The sequence below is a fragment of the Notamacropus eugenii genome, chromosome 1 (genome assembly GCF_028372415.1).
Source record: "Notamacropus eugenii isolate mMacEug1 chromosome 1, mMacEug1.pri_v2, whole genome shotgun sequence".
Classification (NCBI taxonomy): Eukaryota; Metazoa; Chordata; class Mammalia; order Diprotodontia; family Macropodidae; genus Notamacropus; species Notamacropus eugenii.
This window is the reverse complement of record NC_092872.1, coordinates 92,595,621-92,614,914: the sequence shown is the minus strand read 5'-3', so window position 1 is coordinate 92,614,914 and position 19,294 is coordinate 92,595,621. Positions and strand designations below refer to the sequence as shown.

Sequence of the window (19,294 nt, the reverse complement as noted above, 5' to 3'; positions counted from 1 at the left end):
TTGGCCACAATATTCCTAAGAGTTTCTCTTTTCAAGTCTCTTTCAGGAGGTGATCTGTGGATTTATTTTGCCCTCTGGTTCTAGAATATCAGGACAGTTGTCCTTGATAATTTCATGGAAGATAATGTCTATGCTCTTTTTTTTTTTATCATGGCTTTCAGGTAGTCCCAAAATTTTTAAATTGTCTCTCCTGGACCTATTTTCCAGGTCAGTTGTTTTTCCAGTTAGATGTTTCACATTGTCTTACGTTGGTTTTGTTTTTTAACTCCTTGGTTTATCTTATAGTCATTCATTTCCCTGAACTCAGTTCTCTCTTTGAATGAACTGTTTTGTTCAGTGAACTTTTGAACCTTCTCCTCCATTTGGCTGATTCTGCTTTTTAATGCCTCTTTCTCTTCATTGGCTTTTTAGACCTCTTTTTCCAATTGAGTTAGCCTCTTTATAAAGGTGTTATTTTCCTCAGCATTTTTTTGGTTCTCCTTTAGCAAGCTGCTAACTTGCTTTTCAAGATCTTATGTTGCCTGAGCCCAGTATAAATTCCCTTTGGAGGCCCTGGAGGCAGGGGCCTTGACTTCCTATGACAGTATGCCTTGTTCATCTTCATCTGAAAGGATGTTCACTAAGAAAGTAACCTTCTATGGTCTTACTTTTTTTTTTCCCTTGTTTTGGACATTTTCCCAACCAGTTACTTGACTTCTGAATCCTTTGTCAAGAGGATGGTCCTATTGTTCCTCCACTCCCCAATGCCTGTTCAAAGCTGAGATTCACTTCAGCTGCATGATTTCCCAGGGCTTTGGGTGGAGGTGGCAGAGCCATCACTGAGGGCTGAGGTTTAGATCAGCTGTTCCCTACCATCAGAGGCTTTAAGCTGAGCTACTTGCACAATGGACCCAGGTTGCTTCCTGGCCACTGTAGTTGCGTGCAATCTGCTGCCACGGCCTCTGCTGTTGCCTGGGGCTATTGCTGGAAAAACCCTGTTCTCTCTTGCCCAGCTGGGAAGGCCCTTCCACACTGACCTTTGGAGCTTTCTTTGTTGCTTGTGATTTGAGGGATCTGGGATCCTCCCTGCTGGGAACTCTTCCCTGGAAGTCTCTTCAGGTCCTGTTCCTCCCAGTGCCACGTGGCCAGTATTGGGCTCTACTCTGCTCAGTGTCCTGTGAGGTAGACCTTCCTATCAGCCTTCCAGGTTACCTTTGGCTGGAAACCTCTTTCTCTCTGTTGTTCTGTGGCTTCTGCTGCTCTAGAATTTGTTGAGTCATTTTTTACAGGTATTTTGTGGGCTGTGGGTGAAGTGCTAGAGTATATGCATCTTCCTACTCCGCCATCTCGGCTGTGCCCCACTTTGAGCCAGTTTTGATGAGAGTAAGATTTTAGCTTGGCCTAGTACCCCTGTCCCCCACCCCCCATCTTTCCCTTCATTATAATAACTTTTCCAGTCCTCTTTTATTTAACCTATTCACTCTCCCTCCTCCTTTCAGTGCAGTTGTCTTCCTTGCTCCTTTGGTGTATTACTCCATCAGAGTCACCTTATATCCATACCCTGTGTCTATATGTACTCCTTCTAGTTGCTATTATAGTAATGAGGTTAAGAGTTACAAATATTATCTTGCCACAAGACAATATAAACAGTTTAACCTTATTGAATTTCTTAGGTTTTCTCTTGTTTCTTTTTTACCTTCGAGTCTTGTATTTGGAGGTCAGATTTTTTATTCAGCTCTGGTCTTTTAATTAGGAATGATAAATTGCTATAATCTTTTTGTTAATATCTTATTTAAAATTTTTGTCTCTATATTCATTAGGAAAATTGGTCTACAATTTTCTTTTTCTGTTTTGACTCTTCTTGTTTTAGGTGTCAGAATCATATTTGTATCATAAAAAGAATTTGGTAGGACTCCTTCACCAATTTCCCCTAATAGTCTATCTAGTATTGGAATTAACTGTTTTTTAAATGTTTGATAGAATTCACTTGTAAATCCATCTGACACTGGAGGTTTTTTTCCTAGGGAGGTCATTCATGGCTTGTTCAATTTCTCTTTCTGAGATGGGGTTAAGTATTTTACTTCTGTTAATCTGGGCAATTTATATTTTTTAAAATATTTATCCATTTCACTTAGATTGTCAAATTTATGGGCGTACAGTTTGGCAGAGCAATATCTGTTTATTGTTTTAACGTCCTCCTTGTTGGAGGTGAATTCACTCTTTTTATTTTTGATATTGGTAATTTGGTTTTCTTTCTTTTTTTAAGTTAAATTGACCAAAAGATAGTCAATTTTATTGTTTTATCTTTTGCTTTTCTAAAAAAATTTATTTATTTTAAGTTTTCAACATTCATTTCCACAAAATTTTGAGTTTTAAATTTTCTTCCCATCTCTCCCCTGCCCCCAAAACACCATGCATTCTGACTGCCCCTTCCACCAATATGCCCTCCCTTCTCTTATCCCCATCTTCTCTCTTGTCATGTAGGGCAAGATAAATATCTATACCCCGTTACCTGTACTTTCCAGTTGTATGCAAAAATAGTTCTCAACATTTGTTCCTAAAACTTTGAGTTCCAACTTCTCTTCCTTTCTCCTTCCCCAGCCATCCCTACTGAGAAGGCATGCAATTCAATATAGGCTATATATGTGTAGTTTTGCAAATGACTTCCAAAATAGTCATGTTGTGTAAGACTAACTATATTTCCCTCCATCCTGTCCTGCCTCCCATTTCTTCTATTCTCTCTTTTGACCTTGTCCCTCTCCAAGAGTGTTTAGTTCTAATTGCTCTCTCCCATTTCTCCTCCCTTCCATCATCTCCTCAACCCTACTTATCCCCTTCTTTTCTACTTTCCTGTAGTGTGAGATAGATTTTCATACCTAAGTGAGTGTGCATGTTATTCCTTCCTTGACCCAAATGTGATGAAAGTAAGCTTCACTTTTTCCCTGTCACCTTCCACCTTTTTCCCTCCATTGGAAAAGCTTTTTCTTGCCTCTTCTATGGGAGATAGTTTGCCTATTCCATTTCTCCCTTTCTCTTCCCAATATATTCCTCTCTCACCCCTTAATTTTATTTTTTTAGATAGGATCCCTTCCAATTCAACTCATCCTGTCCTCTCTATCTCTCCTTCTCTTTGTGTGTGTGTGTGTGTGTGTGTGTGTGTGTGTGTATGTGTATATAATCTCTCCAATTACCCAGATACTGAGAAAAGTTTCAAGAGTTACAAATATTATCTTTCCATGTAGGAATGTAAAGAGTTCAGTTTTAGTAAGTCCCTTGTAATTTCTCTTTCCTGTTTACCTTTTCATGATTCTCTTGATTCTTGTGTTTGAAACTCAGATTTTCTTTTCAACTCTCATCCTTTCATCAAGAATGCTTGAAAGTCCTCTATTTCCTTGAATGACTGTTTTTCCCTGAAGCATTTTACTCAGTTTTGCTGAGTAGGTGATTCTTGGTTTTAATCCCAGTTCCTTTGACTTCTGGAATATCATATTCCAAGCCCTTCAGTCCCTTAATGTTGAAGCTGCCAGATCGTGTGTTATCCTGATTGTATTTCCACAGTACTCAAACTGTTTCTTTCTGGCTTGCATTGTTTTCTCCTTGACTTGGAAACTCTGGAATCTGGCTTTACAGTATTCCTAGGGGTTTCTCTTTTTGGATCTCTTTCAGGAGGTGATCTGTGGATTCTTTCACTATTTATTTTGGCCTTTGGTTCTGGAATATTAGGGCAGTTTTCCTTGATCATTTCATGAAAGATGATGTCTAGGCTCTTTTTCTTTTTTTTTTTTTTTGATCATGGATTTCAGGTAGTCCCATAATTTTTAAATTGTCTCTCCTGCATCTATTTTCCAGGTCAGTTGTTTTTCCAGTTAGATATTTCACATTATCTTCTATTTTTCCAAGCTTTTGGTTTTGTTTTTTAACTCCTTGGTTTATCTCTTAGTCATTCATTTCCCTGAACTCAATTCTCTCTTTGAACAAACTATTTTGTTCAGTGAACAAAATGAGATATTTTGCATTATCTTCCATTTTTTCATTCTTTTGGTTTTATTTTGTAATTTCTTGGTTTCTGATAAAGTCATTAGCTTCCATCTGTTTCATTCTAATATTTAAAGAACTATTTTCTTCAGTGAGCTTTTGAACCTTCTTTTCCATTTGGCTAATTCTGCTTTTTAAAGTATTCTTCTCCTCATTGTATTTTAGACCTCTTTTGCCAGTTGAGTTAGCTTATTTTTAAAGGTGTTATTTTCTTCAGCATTTTTTTGAGTCTCTTTTAGCAAGCTGTTGACTCACTTTTCATGATTTCTTGCATCTCCCTCATTTCTCTTCCCAGTTTTTCCTCTGCCTCTCTTATTTGATTTTCAAAATCCTTTTCTGAGCTCTTCCATGGCCTGGGAACATTACATATTTATTTTGCAGATTTTGCATGCCGAAGCCTTGGCTTTTATGTCTTCTCTTGGTGGTAAACATTGTTCTTCCTCATCTGAAAGGATGGGAGAGAATACCTGTTCTCCAAGAAAGTAACCTTTTATAGTCTTATCTTTTTCCCCCTTTTTTTTTTGGCATTTTCCCAACCAGTTACTTGACTTTTGGGTCCTTTGTTAAGAGTGAGGTATACTCTGGGGACCTGTAAGACCTCAGTTCCTCCAAGGTGACACAATCAAGGGAGAGGAGTTTACTCCCTGGCCTGGCTAGGGGCTGAGAAAATCAGATCAGCTGCTTAATTCCCCCAAGGGCTTTATCCAACAATGGATGCTGACTGTTGACTGCTGGGCCACAGTAGCAGCTGTTGTGGCCTGCAGCTGCTGCTGCTGCTGCTGGTGCTGGTGCTACCGCCTGGGGCCAGTCCTTTGGGAGGACCCTGTTCCCTTGTCACGGAGGTGAAAAAGCCATTTCACTGACCTTTGAAACTGTCTTCCTCCCGGCTCCTGGTGGCCAAGGCTGGGCTGGGCTCCGCTCCATGTCTAGTGGGACAGACTTTTCCCCTTGGCCTTCCTGGTCATTCTGGGCTGGAAATCTCTTCCACTCTGTCCTTCTGTGGCTTCGGCTGCTCTAGAATTTGTTGAGAGTCTTTCGTTACAGGTATTTTATGGGCTGTGGGGTAATAGCTAGAGTATGTGCGTATTTCTATTCTGTCATCTTGGCTCTGCCCCCTCCCCCCTTTTTATTGTTTTTTTTTTTTAATATATTAATTTTATTTACTTTTAGTGTTCTACAATCACTACCAGGTAACTTAGATTTTTTTTTCCTACCCACCCCCCACCTCCCCTCTCCCTCCCTGAGACAGTATACAATTCTATATAGAATCTACACATACATTCCTGTTAAATACATTTTCACTGTAGTCAAGCTGTGTGGAAGAACTAAAATGAACGGGAGAAATCATAACAAACCAAAACATAATACACAAAAAAATGATCTGCTATTCTGCGATTGAATTCCATAGTCCTTTCTCTGGATGTGGAAGGCATTTTGCCTTAGAAGACCATAGAGAATTTTTTTTTTTTTTTAAGCCCTTGCATTGCTACGAAGTTCCAAGTCTACCAGGAAAAAACTCTCGCACACTGTGATCATTGCTGTGCACAAAATTCTCCTGGTTCTGCTCCTTTTGCTCAGCATCAGATCATATAAGTCTTTCCAGGCCTCTCTAAAGTCTTCTTGTTCATCATTTCTTATAGTGCAATAGTATTCCATTATATTCATATACCATAATTTATTCAGCCATTCCCCAATTGATGGGCATCCCTTTGATTTCCAGTTTTTGGCCACTGCAAAGAGAGCTGTTATAAATATTTTTGTACATGTAGGACCCTTTCCCATTTTTATAATATCTTGGGAATACAATCTTAGAAGCGATATTGCTGGGTCAAAGGGTATGTACATTTTTCAGCCCTTTGGGCATAGTTCCAAATCATTCTTCAGAATAGTTGGATGAGCTCACAGCTCCACCAACAATGAATTAGTGTTCCTGCTCTCCCACGTTTTCTCCAACATTTATCATCTTCCTGTTCTGTCATGTTTGCCAGTCTGATAGGTGTGATGTGGTACCTCAGAGTTGTTTTGATTTGCATCTCTCTAATCAAAAGTGATTTAAAGCAGTTTTTCACATGATTATAGATATCTTTAATTTCTTCCTCTGAAAATTGCCTGTTGACCTTTGACCGTTTATCAATTGGGGAATGACTTGTGTTGTTGTACATTTGACTCAGTTCTTTATATGTTTTAGAAATGAGACCTTTATCCCTGAGATTAGCTGTAAAAACTCTTTCCCAACATACTACTTCCCTCCAAATTTTGGTTGCGTTGGGTTTGGTTGTGCAAAGACTTTTCAGTTTAATGTAATCAAAATAATCCATCTTTCACTTCATAATGCTTTCTATCTCTTCTTTAGTCAAAAATTCCTCCCTTCTCCATATCTGATAAATACACTATTTCTTGCTCCTCCAGTTTGTCCATGGTATCAATCTTTGTACCTAGATCATGTACCCATTTGGACTTTATTCTTGTGTATTTTCAAAAAATTTTTTTAGTTTTATTTATTACTTCAATAGCTTTCTTAATTTAAATTTTATTAATCTCTCCTTTGGTTTTCAGTATTTCTAGTTTGGTATATACTTGGGGATTTTCAATTTGTTCTTTTTCTAGCTTTTTCCGTTGCATGCCCAATTTATTGATCTCTTTCTCTATGTAGGCATTCAGTGATGTAAAACTTTCCCTAAAAATTGCTTTTGCAGCATCCTATAAATTTTGGTAGGTTGTCTCATTATTGTCATTCTCTTGAATGAATTTATTGACTGTTTCCATGATTTCTTGTTTAACCCACTCATTCTTTAGGATTAGATTATTTAGTTTTCAATTAATTTTTGGTCTGTCTTTTCATGGTCTTTCATTACATAAAATTTTTATTGTATTATGATATGAACAGGATGCATTGACTTTCTCAGCTTTTCTACACTGGTTTGTGAGGTTTTTGTGCCCTAGTTCATGGTCAATTTTTGCGTATGTGCCATGTACCGCTGAGAAAAAGGTATATTCCTTTCTATCCCCATTCACTTTTCTCCAGAGATCTATCATATCTACCTTAGGCAGAGTGTTCTGCTTACCTCCTTAATTTTTTTCCTGTTTATTTTGAGGTTAGATTCATCAAGTTCAGGGAGAGGGGGCAGGTTGAGGTTCCCCACTAGTATAGTTTTGCTGTCTATTTCTTTCTGTAACTCTTTTAACTTCTAAGAATTTGGATGCTGTACCACTTAGTGCATATATGTTTAGTATGATATTACTTCGTTGTCTGTGGTGCCTTTTAGCAGTATATAGTTTCCTTCTTTATCTCTTGATTATATCTATTTCTGTTTTTGCTTTGTCTGAGATTAAAAATGCTACTCTTGCTTTTTTTTACATGAGCTGAAGCATAATCTATTCTGATCCAACGTTTTACCTTTACTCTTTGTGTATCCCTGTTTCATATGTGTTTCTTCTAAACAACATATTGTAGGATTTTGTTTTTTAATCCACTCTGCTATCCATTTCTGTTTTATGAGAGAGTTCATCCCATTCACATTCACAGTTATGATTACCATCTGTGTCTTTCTTTCCATCCTGTTTCCCCATTTATGCTTTTATTTCTCCCTTCCCTTCCACAATAGAGTTTTTTTTGATCACTGCCTCCCTCAGTCTTCCCCTGTATCAGCCTCCTTCATTTTATTCCCCTTTTCCTTTACTACTTCTTCCCTACCTTTTAACCTCCCCCTCCCTTTTCTTTCTTCTTTCCCCTCCTACTGCCTATAGGGCAAGTTAGATTTCTATACTTAACTGAGTATATTGTTCCTTCCTTGAACAAAATCAGATGAGACTAAATCTCAAACAGTGCTCATCTCCCTCACCTCTTTCCCTTTACTGTAATATGTTTTTGTTCCTCTTTTTGTGATGTAATTTACCTTTTTCTGCCTCCTCCATTTCTCTTCTCCTGCTGCAGTCCCTTTGCACCCTTTAATCACATTTTTATCGTCACATCAGTTAAGTGATACCCACTCTCTCTATCTACGTATATCCCTTTTAAATGTTATAATAAATGTACAATTCTCAACATTAATAAGTATCACCCTCCCATATAGGGCTGTAAACAGTATGCCCACATTGAGTAACATGTTTTTCTTCACCCTCTCCCCCTGTTTACCTGTATTTGAAAGCCAGTTTTTCTCTTTAGCTCTGGCCTTTTCATCAAGAAGGTCTGGGAATTCCTTATTTCATTGAATGTCCATCTCCTTGCCTGAAATATTATGCTTAAATTTGCTGGGTAATTGATCCTTGTTTGCAGTCCAAGCTCCTTTACCTTACAGAATGTTGTATTCCAGTTCTTTTGATCTTTTAATATGGAAACTACAAGGTCCTGTGTGATCCTGACTAGTTCCTTGATATTTGAATTGTTTCTTTCTGGCTATTTTGCAGTATTTTCTCCTTAACTTGACACTTCTGGAATTTGGCAACAATATTCCTTGGCAGTCTCAGTTTGGGATCTTTATCAGGAGGTGGTCAGTGGATTCTTTCAATGACTATTTTGCCCTCAAGGTTTAGGATCTCAGGGCAGATTTCACTGATGATATTGGAAGATATTGTCCAAGCTCTTTTTTTTTTTTTTTTAATCATGCCTTTCTGCTAGACCAAAAGTTCTTAGATTTTCTCTTCTGGTTCTTTTTTCCAGGTCCGTTATTTTTCCAATGATATATTTTACTTTTTCTTCTCTATTTTTTCATTCTTTATATTTTGTTTAACTGATTCTTAATGTCTCATAGAGTCTAGCTTCTTCTTGCCCAGTTCTAATTTTTAATAAATTGTTTTCTTCAGTTAATTTTTGCACCTCCTTTTTCATTTGTCTAATTGTTCCTTTTAAGGAGTTTTTTTTTCCAATTAGATTTTGTATCTCCTTATCTATTTGCCCAATTTTCCTTTTTAATTCTTTAGTGAATTCTTTCTTCATATTTTTCAAATCATTGGTCAGTTTTTCTTCTGCCTCTCTAATTTGACTTTTTAAAATCCTTGAGATCTTTCATGATTGCTCTTTGGGCTTGAGACCAGTTCATATTGCCTTTTGAGGTTTCAGATGTGAGTACAGTCTCATTCGTGTCCTTCTGAATTCATGTTTTGGTCTCTGTAGACTTTGTTTTTCTGGTTTGCTTCTTGGTCATGATGATTGCCTTTTTCCTGGCTTTTAAAATAAATATCTGCTTCTGGAGCACGGGGGCTCTTTCCCATGTTTCTTGTGCTGAGAACTTGAGGCTTTGTGTGTTGTGGCCTCTGGTTCTTTCAGCTACAAGCTAGAATGCTGCAGCTTACTTGGTGAGCTGGCTGGTGTGTGCCAAGGCAGAGACCAGGTGAAGTTTTTGTAAGTTTCTTTGGGGTTCCTGCTGTGAGGTGTGGGGTAGTAGTCTAGGCACTGGAGATCTCCCCTGAGCCTAGAGCACAGGCAGGCTCAGTGACTGGTGAACCCCTGTCTGTGCTGGTGTCTACCCAATTCCCCTGGCTGTGCTAAGGCATGCCTGGGGTCCTGGTGTTGACCCTTCTGGGCTCCACCCCGCTAGCGCTCAGGATCCTTCTCCTAGTCCTCAGAGGTAGGGCTGTCTGGGACAGCTGTGATTCTGCACTAGTCCCCTTCAGCCACAGCAAGAGGAACTCTTTTTGATGATCTTTCTTGCCTCCTTTGCTGAGAGACTGTTTACCCCTTCAGCTGATCCCAGTATTCCAGGATTTTTCCTGGGGCATTATTCTCTGGGTTTTTTGAAGTCAACAAGGGGAAGGTGAGAGCACTTGCAGTTTACTCTGCCATCTTGACTCCAGCAAGTTCAAGTAGTCCATCCACATAATAACTTACAGAAAGTAGCATTCCATTTTATTCATGTACCAGGATTTGTTTAGCCATTCCCCAGTCTATGTGCATCTACTATTTTTCAGTTCTTAGCTATCATAAAGGTGTATATGTGGCCTTGGTCCAATAATGGACTCTTTGGTTTAAAGGGTATGGACTTGATTAGTTAGTTGATTAACATAATTTCAAATTGCTTTCCATAATGGTTGCACCACTTCACAGCTCCATCAATAATGTATTAATGTGCCCATCTTTCCACAACACCTCCAACATTGAATATTACCATTTTTTGTCTTTTTTTCCAGTTTGCAGAGTGTGAGGTGGTTTTGATTTGCATTTCTCTTATTATTGATAAGGAGTATTGTTCATGTGGTTGTGAACAGTTTGCAGTTCTTCATGAGAAGTATTGGTTATATCCTTTGACCCTTTATCTATTGGAAAATGGCCATTAATATTGTGTGTGTGTGTTACTGTGTACATTGTTCTCCTGGTTCTGCTCACTTTACTTAGCATCAGTTCATATAAGTCTTTCCAGGTTTTTCTGATGTCAGCCTGTTCATCATTTGTTAGAGCACAGTATTCCATTACATTCACATACCACAACCTGTTCCATCTTTCCTGTCATCCCCTTGATTTCCAGTTCTTGGCCACCACAGAGAGAGCTGCCATAAATATCTTTGTACATGTGGGGACTTTTCCGACTTGTATGGTCTCTTTGGGATATAGCTCTAGAAGTGATATTGCTGAATCAGAGGGTATACACAATTTTATAGCCTTTTGGGCATAGTTCCAAATTGCTCACCAACAATGAATTAGTGTTCCAACTTTCCCACATCTTCTCCAACATGTATCATTTTCCTGTTTTGTCATGTCACCCAGTCTGATAGGTGTGATGTGGTACCTCAGGAATTGAAGTCATGTCCAATTTTTTGACACCATTTGGGGTTTTCTCGTCAAAGATACGGAAGTAGTTAAGCATTTCCTTCTCTAGCTTGTTTTACAGATGAGGGGTTGAGGCAAACAGGATTGAGTGACTTGCCCAGAGTCATACAGCTAGTAGATGTCTGAGGACAGATTTGCACTCACCAGGAAAAGTCTTCCTGACTCCAGGCCCAACATTATCCACTGTGCCACCTGGCTGCCCCACGTTTCTTGTCTTAACTGATTCTTTTGACTTAGTTCTTAGGACTTTCTTTTTTCCCTTATTAGATTTCATCTTGTTAGCCTCAGCTTACCGTCCCAGCAGAGGATTTTCATTCCATCTCTACTGTAGATGTTGAATGGAAGAACAGGTGCAAGAATTAATAAAATAAGTTTCTGGAAATATGAGTTCAAATATTTATTGGAATCCTGCCTAGGCCTCTCATTGTACAAGACATGCAATTCTGTGATTCCTTATTGACAGTTGGAAAGAAGTTCTAGAGTTCTGTGGAGTTCCAACACATTAAAAAACTTCCTATTAGAAGGACAAAAGCCCATGCAACAATAGCCAGTTCCAGATGTTTCAAAAATAATAAAAGGATGGCTGTGTTGTGGACCGTGAACTGTATGGCAAACTGTTGGGTTGAGGAAGGTTCGTGCTGATCCTTTGCCAGAGTTTGGAGTTCTAAAACTTCTGCTGTCTGTTCCATCTGAACACTAACTTACTAACTAACTAAATAAAGCCCTATCTTTGCCAGAAAAATTTTTTAATGTATCCTCTTTGTGCTTATTTTAGATTTATTTTTCTATTTTCAAAAATGCATGTTCATTAATATACCCATATGTACTTTTATTTTGTGCTGTAGTTATTTGCATAACTTTATCTTCTCTACTATATTTTAAACTCTTTGATTATAATTTTACTTACGTTTTATCTCCTTATGTAGGCTATTTAACGTTTAGACCATGGTTTCTTCTTCTACGTCTTGACTTTCATCATATCTTTTGTTGTGTGGGATCTAAATTACACAGCATTTTTGAGTGTAGACTTTAATGCTTTTGTGTAAGAAGAAAATGTTCTTAATAGCTTTGACCTACTTTATTGAATTATTATGTATATTTTTTTCAACATTAAGTTTTAGAGAATTGGATACTGGTATTTTAACTAAAACTTTTTTTGAAATGTATAAACAAACCTAGGAAGACTGGTTTGTTCACTTTTCCTTCCAGTGTTAATTTAGGTTTACAGTATTGTGTATATAGAGTAAAGGTCAAAAGAAAGGGTGTTTATGAGGAAGCTCTGAAAAAGAAAGTAAAAGTGCTACGTAATTGCTGTGCTATATTGAAAGATTTTCAGCATTCCAACGGGAAAATTTTTGCTAGAAAATAGTTTTATAATTTAGAAATATAAAACACTGACGAAATAAAAAAAGTTGTCAACATGAGTCCTTCTTCTACTAATGCAGATTACAACCCTTGTATAACTTAGTAGGTGATGTTTTTTTTTTGTTGTGGCAAAATTCTTTTTTTAAAAAATTCAATTTTAAAACATTCCAAATACTTTTAATAATTTTCTCAGTTCCTGGTATTGGATCCATAAATGAATCTTAGTTTTTTAGATCTTTGTTTATTCAACAAACATTTATTAAGGAATAATTATGGCCAAAGTATTATGTTAGGCTCTAATTCATGTAAAAGTTTCTTTTCCCCTCCATGAGTATGGAAAGTCTGTGTAAAACTACCATGTAAATTATATGACTCTAGTAAAGTCCTCATTTTTAAAACTGGAACAGAAGTCAAGGAGATAAGATTACATCTTTTTAGTTCTGGAATTATGTAATTTTTCTGTATGTGTAAGGATAATCCTATAGAGATTTTGAAATACGTTTTTCAAATTATAGGTTTGTTTTTATGAGTTGATATTCTTGAAAATTTTGTTAAAGTTAATTGGTTAACAAGCAATTATAGGTTTTAATGTCTAAATGTCTTAGAGTTTTATTAAATTTAACAAGTACTTTACTACTTAGTTTTATTGGCTATTTTACTAAACTATTGTACTTAGGGTTATTACATTTTTTTATATAAAATGTAGGTACATATTCTGCCTTTTCCAGTAAGCCTCATTTTTAAATATATATAAAATTTTTATAGGGTAGAGATGTTTTATTTAATTTATTTACTTGTTCCTATTGCTTACATTTGTTTTTACTTCCACACTAGTTTTTGCATTGTCTGATTTGTGGAGTGCACAGTTTCTTTACTAAGCTATTTTTTTGTTGTTGTTGCTTCAATTGTGTCTGACTCTTTGTGACCCCATTTGGAGTTTCCTTGGCAAAGATACTGGAATGATTTACTATTGTGGTTTTACCATTTCCTTCTCCAGTTCATTTTACAGATGAGAAAACTGAGTGAAAGAGAGGGTTAAATGATTTTGCTCAGGATCACATAACTAGTAAGTGTTTCGAGGCCAGATTTGAACTCAGGGAGATGAGTCTTCCTTACTCCAGGCCCAGCATTCCATCTACTGAGCTACCTAGCTCCCCTTCAGTGAACTATATATAACTACTCTAATCTACCCAGGATTATGATAGGACTGGGGATACAAAGACAGAATATGAAACAGTCCTTTTTTATTGAGGGGGAGGAGTATGTATCTTGAAAAGTACATACAAAAATGTATACAAAGTAATTTTTCCCAAGTTAGGTTATTAATGACTTGGGGAATCAGAATAAGTGTCCTTATATGTACTTTCATAAAAGGTGATCTAGTAAAGGATATTGAAAGGAAGCAAACATCATCCATTGGTTGTTAATGTTCCTTTGATCACCTTTTTAGGGTTATTAATAAAGTACAAGATTTTTTCTACACTTCTTCCTCTCTTTCAGTGAATTGGTACTTCATTGGCTTCATAGTTTGTGTTGCTTTTTAGCATGGATCTTCTATATGTATGCTTGATTAAGTACCAGTTGCTTTTCCTATTATTCCCTTTAGTGCCATGTCTTTTTTTTTATGATTTCTGTTTTTTTGTAAATATTTTTATTCTTTTTCAACTTAAACATAAAATGAAAAAAAAATTTCATATAGATACAGAACATAGGAGACAATTCAACGTAAAACATATTTCCATTTCAAGAAAGTCTATATAATAAATATTATACTTTGTTTCCAAAGCTGCCCATCATTTTCTTTGCTTTCTTCTAAGATTTTCTTTTGTTCCCTGCCATGCACTTTTTACTCCTGCCCTCCCCCTTAAAGAAAGCTACAATTAAATGGGGGGGATGCATACACAGACACACACACACAGACATCTAATAATACACATATACACTCATACACAGATGTAAAGCCATATTATGCATATTTTCACTTGTCATCTCTTTCTCTGGAGGGGAGATATAGTCTTTCTTCATTAGTCCAAGTCTTTCCGTGTTTCTCTAAATCAACCAGTTTATCATTTTCTACTCTACAACAGTATTCCAATACAATCACATTTTGTCTGAGAGATTATCTATGAGTTTTTTCTCAGTTTTGTGCATGCCTTCTATTTTTGGCTGCATTGGTTTTATTTATATAAGAAAATTTTAATTTAAAACAAAATTATACATTTTACACTTCAGTGTTTCACCTTATACTATAGTTCAGTTTGATACTGCTGAATCACCTTTGCATCTTTTTCTCTTAGTTTCTTTGAAATTTTTTTTTTTGCTTTTTTTTCAGTTTTTTTTCTTATTATCAGTTTGTTTTCAGTTTTCTACAGTCATTTCCCCTCTCTTCCCCCCCTCCCCAGGATGGCGTGCAATCTTACTTGGGTTCTATACATACATTCTTATTAACATATTTTCACATTAGTCATGTTGCATAGAAGAATTAAAATGAATGGGAGAAACCTTGAGAAAAACCCAAACAAAACAAAACATAACACAAGAGAAAATATTCTGCTTCATTCTGCATTCCAGTTCCATAGTTCTTTCTCTGAGTGTGTGGATGGCATTTTGCCTCAAGAGTCCTTTGGGAATGTTTTAGGTCCTTGCATTGCTGTGAAGGGCTAAGTCTACCAGAAAAATTCCTTGCACACTGTGGTTGTTACTGTGTATAATGATCTCCTGGTTCTGTTCTTTTCACTTAGGAAATTATAAAATGCCTTAATAATCACCTTCCACACAAGATTTTCCCCTCCAAAGTTATTCTCTATCTCCTTTACATGTGTTTTGTATATACCTCTCTGTCTTCTGTGTATCCTTACATATATCCATATTATCTCCCCTATTAGAATGTAAGGTCTGTGAGGTGTGGAGGCTGTTTCACTTCTGTCCCCACACCTCAGTCCCTCACATAATCCTGGCACTTAGTAATACTTGATGGATTTGTGATTAAAAGTTTTTATTAAAAAAATCTCTGCATGTCTTTCCTATTTTTCGTTTGTTGTCCTTCCATTTTCATCCTTAAATGCCCCTCAGTCATTGCCTATTTCGATAAATTGTCAGATTTTCTTCAAACTAGTTTGAAGAACTCCATTACTTCTCCCTTTGCTTTATGAGGTGATACTGCTGGTAAGTCTTTTGTCATCCTTCTTTGTAAAAATTTTAGATTTATCATTTTCTCAACAAATGTTAGCTCTTAGAAGGTAGTATTGATGGTGTGTGGGGGGTGCATTTTTGAAGCTCACTTCAGAAGAGGTGTTGGTGTGTGTGTGGTGGGGAGCCCTAGTCTTCCAAACTTCCCTAATTCTGCTGAGGGCATGACCCTCCTTGGACACTGACTCACTCATAACCTTGATTTTATCCTTGATTCTTCATTCATATTCATCACACATCATTTTATTGATAAGTTTGTTGTTTTTACCTTTGTGACATCTCTTGTTTATATCTCGTTTTCCCTACTCACAGAACTGCCATCTTGGCACAGTCCCTCATAACCTCACACCTGAACTATTGTATCTTTCTGTTTAGTCTCTCTACCTGAAACAGTGGTTGTCTTAAAACATAAATCAGACTAGGTCTATCACCTCATGAACCTGGGATACTACCATGTGTAAGTGTTGTTTCAATAGAAAAAAGTTTCTGAGAGAAAATGCCTCCTAGTTTCATAGAGCAAACTTGTAATAGGGCTTTTTGGAACAGTCTGTTGATAAACTGAGGACTTTTTTCCCCCCATTTTTTCCTAAGTGTCAGTGGGTCTCTATTACCTCCAGAATAAAATCTAAAATTCTGTTTGACATATGAATCCCTTCATAACCTTGCCCCTTTCCACCTTTCCAGGCTTTGTATCCTTTTTCCTTCCCAATCTGACCTTTTCCCACCTTTCTAATCTTATTATACTTTATTGCCTTCCACTCACATTCTAGTCCTGTTAAACCAATCTACTTGCTCTTCTTGCACACAACACCCAATCTTCTGATTGATGTTCTTCTATGCCTAAACCCCTCTCCTTCCTTACCTCTGACCCCTGACTTCTCTGGGCTTCATCAGATTTCAGCTCAAAGCCCTGTGCAGGAGGACTTTCATGGTCTGTTCTCTTCCCTGACCCTATCTCCCTCTTGCTAATGCCTTTCATTTCCACTATATATATCTTGTGTATGTGGGGGAGTTTTTTGCATGTTTTTTTCCTGTATTAGAATGTAAGTATTCTTGTGATATTTTTGAGGGCAAGGGTTATGTTTTGTTTTGCATTTTTGTTTTTATTTTCTTTTTGCTTCTCTATCAATGGTATTTGATAGAGTACCTGACACTTAGGAAGGGCTTAATAAATGCATGTTGACTGACTAGTAGTGCCAGTATTGCCTGGCGTGATGGTTCCCCTCTGAACCTTCCTCTGTGTATTTTTAAAATATTTAATTGGTGCTGTTTCCCCCCCTTTTCTCTTTTAAAAGTATGCTTATAATTATCCTCTCCTATTTTTCCTGATAAGTCTCCTTGCCTCCTCCCAAATAAAAACTCTCCTTTTTTAAACAAAAGGAGAGTGAAGCAAAATAAAATTTTATTGTGATAAGCATGTATGTAGAGGTATGTCTCCTTTTATACTTAGAATCCATCAGTTCTCCATCAGGAGGTAGTATGCGTGCTTTATCTTTAGTTTTCTGGAGTGATAATTGATCTTTGCATTAATCAGAATTTTTAAGTTTTTCAGAGTTGTTTTCCTTTACAATGCTTTTTAAATTATATAAAATAGTTCTATGGGATCTGCTGATTTCATTGTGTGTCAGTATGTACAAGTGTTCTCAGTTTTCTCTGAATCTGTCACTTTTGTTAGTATTTCATTACATTCATAAAGCATAATTTGTCCAGCTCTTTCTGAATTGATGGGCATCCATTTGATTTCCAGTTCTTTGATAGAACAAAAAATGTGTTGCATTAAATATTTTGATACATATGGATTCTCCCTCTTGGATCTCTTTGGATTTAAGGTTTAGCAGTTATATTGACAGGTTAAAGAGTATTTACACCATATTCTTTATGTGACATTCTTCTGGGTATAATTACTTGCCAGTATAGTTGGACCAATCCACAACTCCACCAAAAATTCACAAATATTTGTGCTCTCCCACAGCTCCTCCAATCTTTGTCAATACAGTGGGTATGAGATGGAAACTCAGAAATATTTCAGTTTGCATTTCTCTTATGTCAGTCTCCTCATTTTGTAGTTATGAAAACAGAACCAGGAACATGAATGACATACCAAAGCATAAATACCAACTACTAGTGAAGGGATTTTGGAACTTTAAGGTCTTATGACTCAAATCTAGGGCTCTTTTCATTTGCTTCTGGGCTTGCAAGCCTGGATGCCTTTTCCTTTTCTCATAAAAACATTGTTACACAAGGTAGTAGTAGCTGGGTCCTCCAGTAGAGTATAACATACTGTACTTTGGCATAGGGTTAGGTTTTGGGGTTTTTGTGTAAGTGTTGTTTCACTGGAAAAAAGTTTGATAGAAAATGTCTCTGAATTCCACAGAGCAAACTTGTAATAGGGCTCTTTGGAACATAGTCCATTCGTAAACTGAGGACTCTTCTTTTTTTCCTCCATTTTTTCCTCCTCAAGTATTGAAGCCATTTGTTTTCAGACCAATTATTTTCTTGTATATTCCCCTTGTAACAAAAATAGTAAATCCATCTAACATAGGGTTTACATCTTACCGTGGAAATTATCTTTCAAAAAGACATAGGATCATAGATTTAGAAATGGAAGGGGCCTGGGATGCTTTGAGGACCAACCCCTACATTTTCCAGATGAGGAAAACTGATACACAGATAAATTAAATGACTTGCCTAGGATCACAAAGCTAGTGTCTGAGACAGAATTTGAATCTCTGTCTCTCATCTTATCTGCTATGCCACACTGTCATTGAACTTGATTGAAAGAGATATAAAATACTTAGAGAATTGGTATACAGAGTGTGTTTGGTTATGAAGTTTTGACTAAACAGAAGTTGAAGATCATTAAATAATGCTAGTTCAGATTAGAAATAATTAAGGTGTACTTTTCATGGCATATGGGATGAAGGGAAAAATAAAAAAGTAATTTCCTCATTCTTTTCCTTTTCACCATTTCTTAGTGATTGTGATAGAAATGGCAGGGGGCTAAAGTGACAAGCCTAATGCACTTCTGAAATTCAAGTCTATCAGATGCTGGACCAACTCCAGAGCAGAAGGAGCATCAGTTAGTTACAATGGTAAGGGGAACTCAAAAAAGAAAATGATTATATAATTTGTTTGTAGGCAGGATAGCATATAGAAATCCTCCTAAGCTACCAGCATGACTTTTAACAATAGTTAAAAAAAAGATTGACAAGCCCTAATACCATTTATTGAAGATTTATAGACTGAATTTGAGACTTAAATTTACAAATGAAAGGGCATCCTATTGAGTTATCAAAAATCACACCCAAGAGAGACATGTATTTTAATTCAGTATTTATCCTTACACATACAAAGGTTTTTTTTCCCCTTAAGATCATTCCTATATTTTAGAAGTTGACTCTTTCAGGAGATTATAAAATAGAGGCCCAGGCATTACCTTTAAGACTAAAGATTTTTTTTTCTCAATTACTTTGTAGCCTTTATGATACGATTTAATTGCCTTGATTCAGTCACTGTTTGATAGGGGTCCAATTTAAAAAAATGTGTGTGTGTACATGTATACAGACACTAAATATATTGCCTATAAATCTCAGCCAAATCACAGTTACACTTGTGGTTTTCTTTTCCCCCCACTTAATAACATTTTACTTTTTCCAATTACATGTAAAGATAGTTTTCAACGTTCACTTTTATGAAGTTTAGAGTTCCATATTTTTTCTTCCTCTTACCTCTCCTCCCTCGCCAAGATTGCAAGCAGTCTGATATAGGTTATACGTATACAATAAATCATTAAATATATTTCCACATTAGTTATGTTTTGAAAGAAGAATTAGAACAAAATGGAAAAAAAAAACACAAGAAAGAAAAAACGAAGTGAAAATAGTATTCTTCGATCTGTATTCAGACTCCTTAGTTCTTATTTTCTTTAGCATTTATTTGGGTTTCCTTTAACAAGCTGCTGAC

The 19,294-nt window shown here is 36.5% G+C and overlaps 1 protein-coding gene across 27 annotated transcripts in view; it reads left to right on the top strand.

The window, feature by feature from the left end:
- Positions 1-19,294, top strand: part of MRTFB (myocardin related transcription factor B) — a 259,095-nt gene that overhangs the window by 39,259 nt on the left and 200,542 nt on the right. For 11 of the 27 annotated variants that reach the window (XM_072609595.1, XM_072609628.1, XM_072609635.1 and 8 more), the window contains one exon: positions 18,307-18,423. The exons of the other annotated variants lie outside the window; for them this stretch is intronic. In XM_072609595.1, coding sequence (XP_072465696.1) covers positions 18,421-18,423 — 3 coding nt within the window. In that variant the 5' untranslated portion in view covers positions 18,307-18,420. The remainder of the gene's footprint in view (positions 1-18,306; positions 18,424-19,294) is intronic. 27 annotated transcript variants of the gene reach the window in all.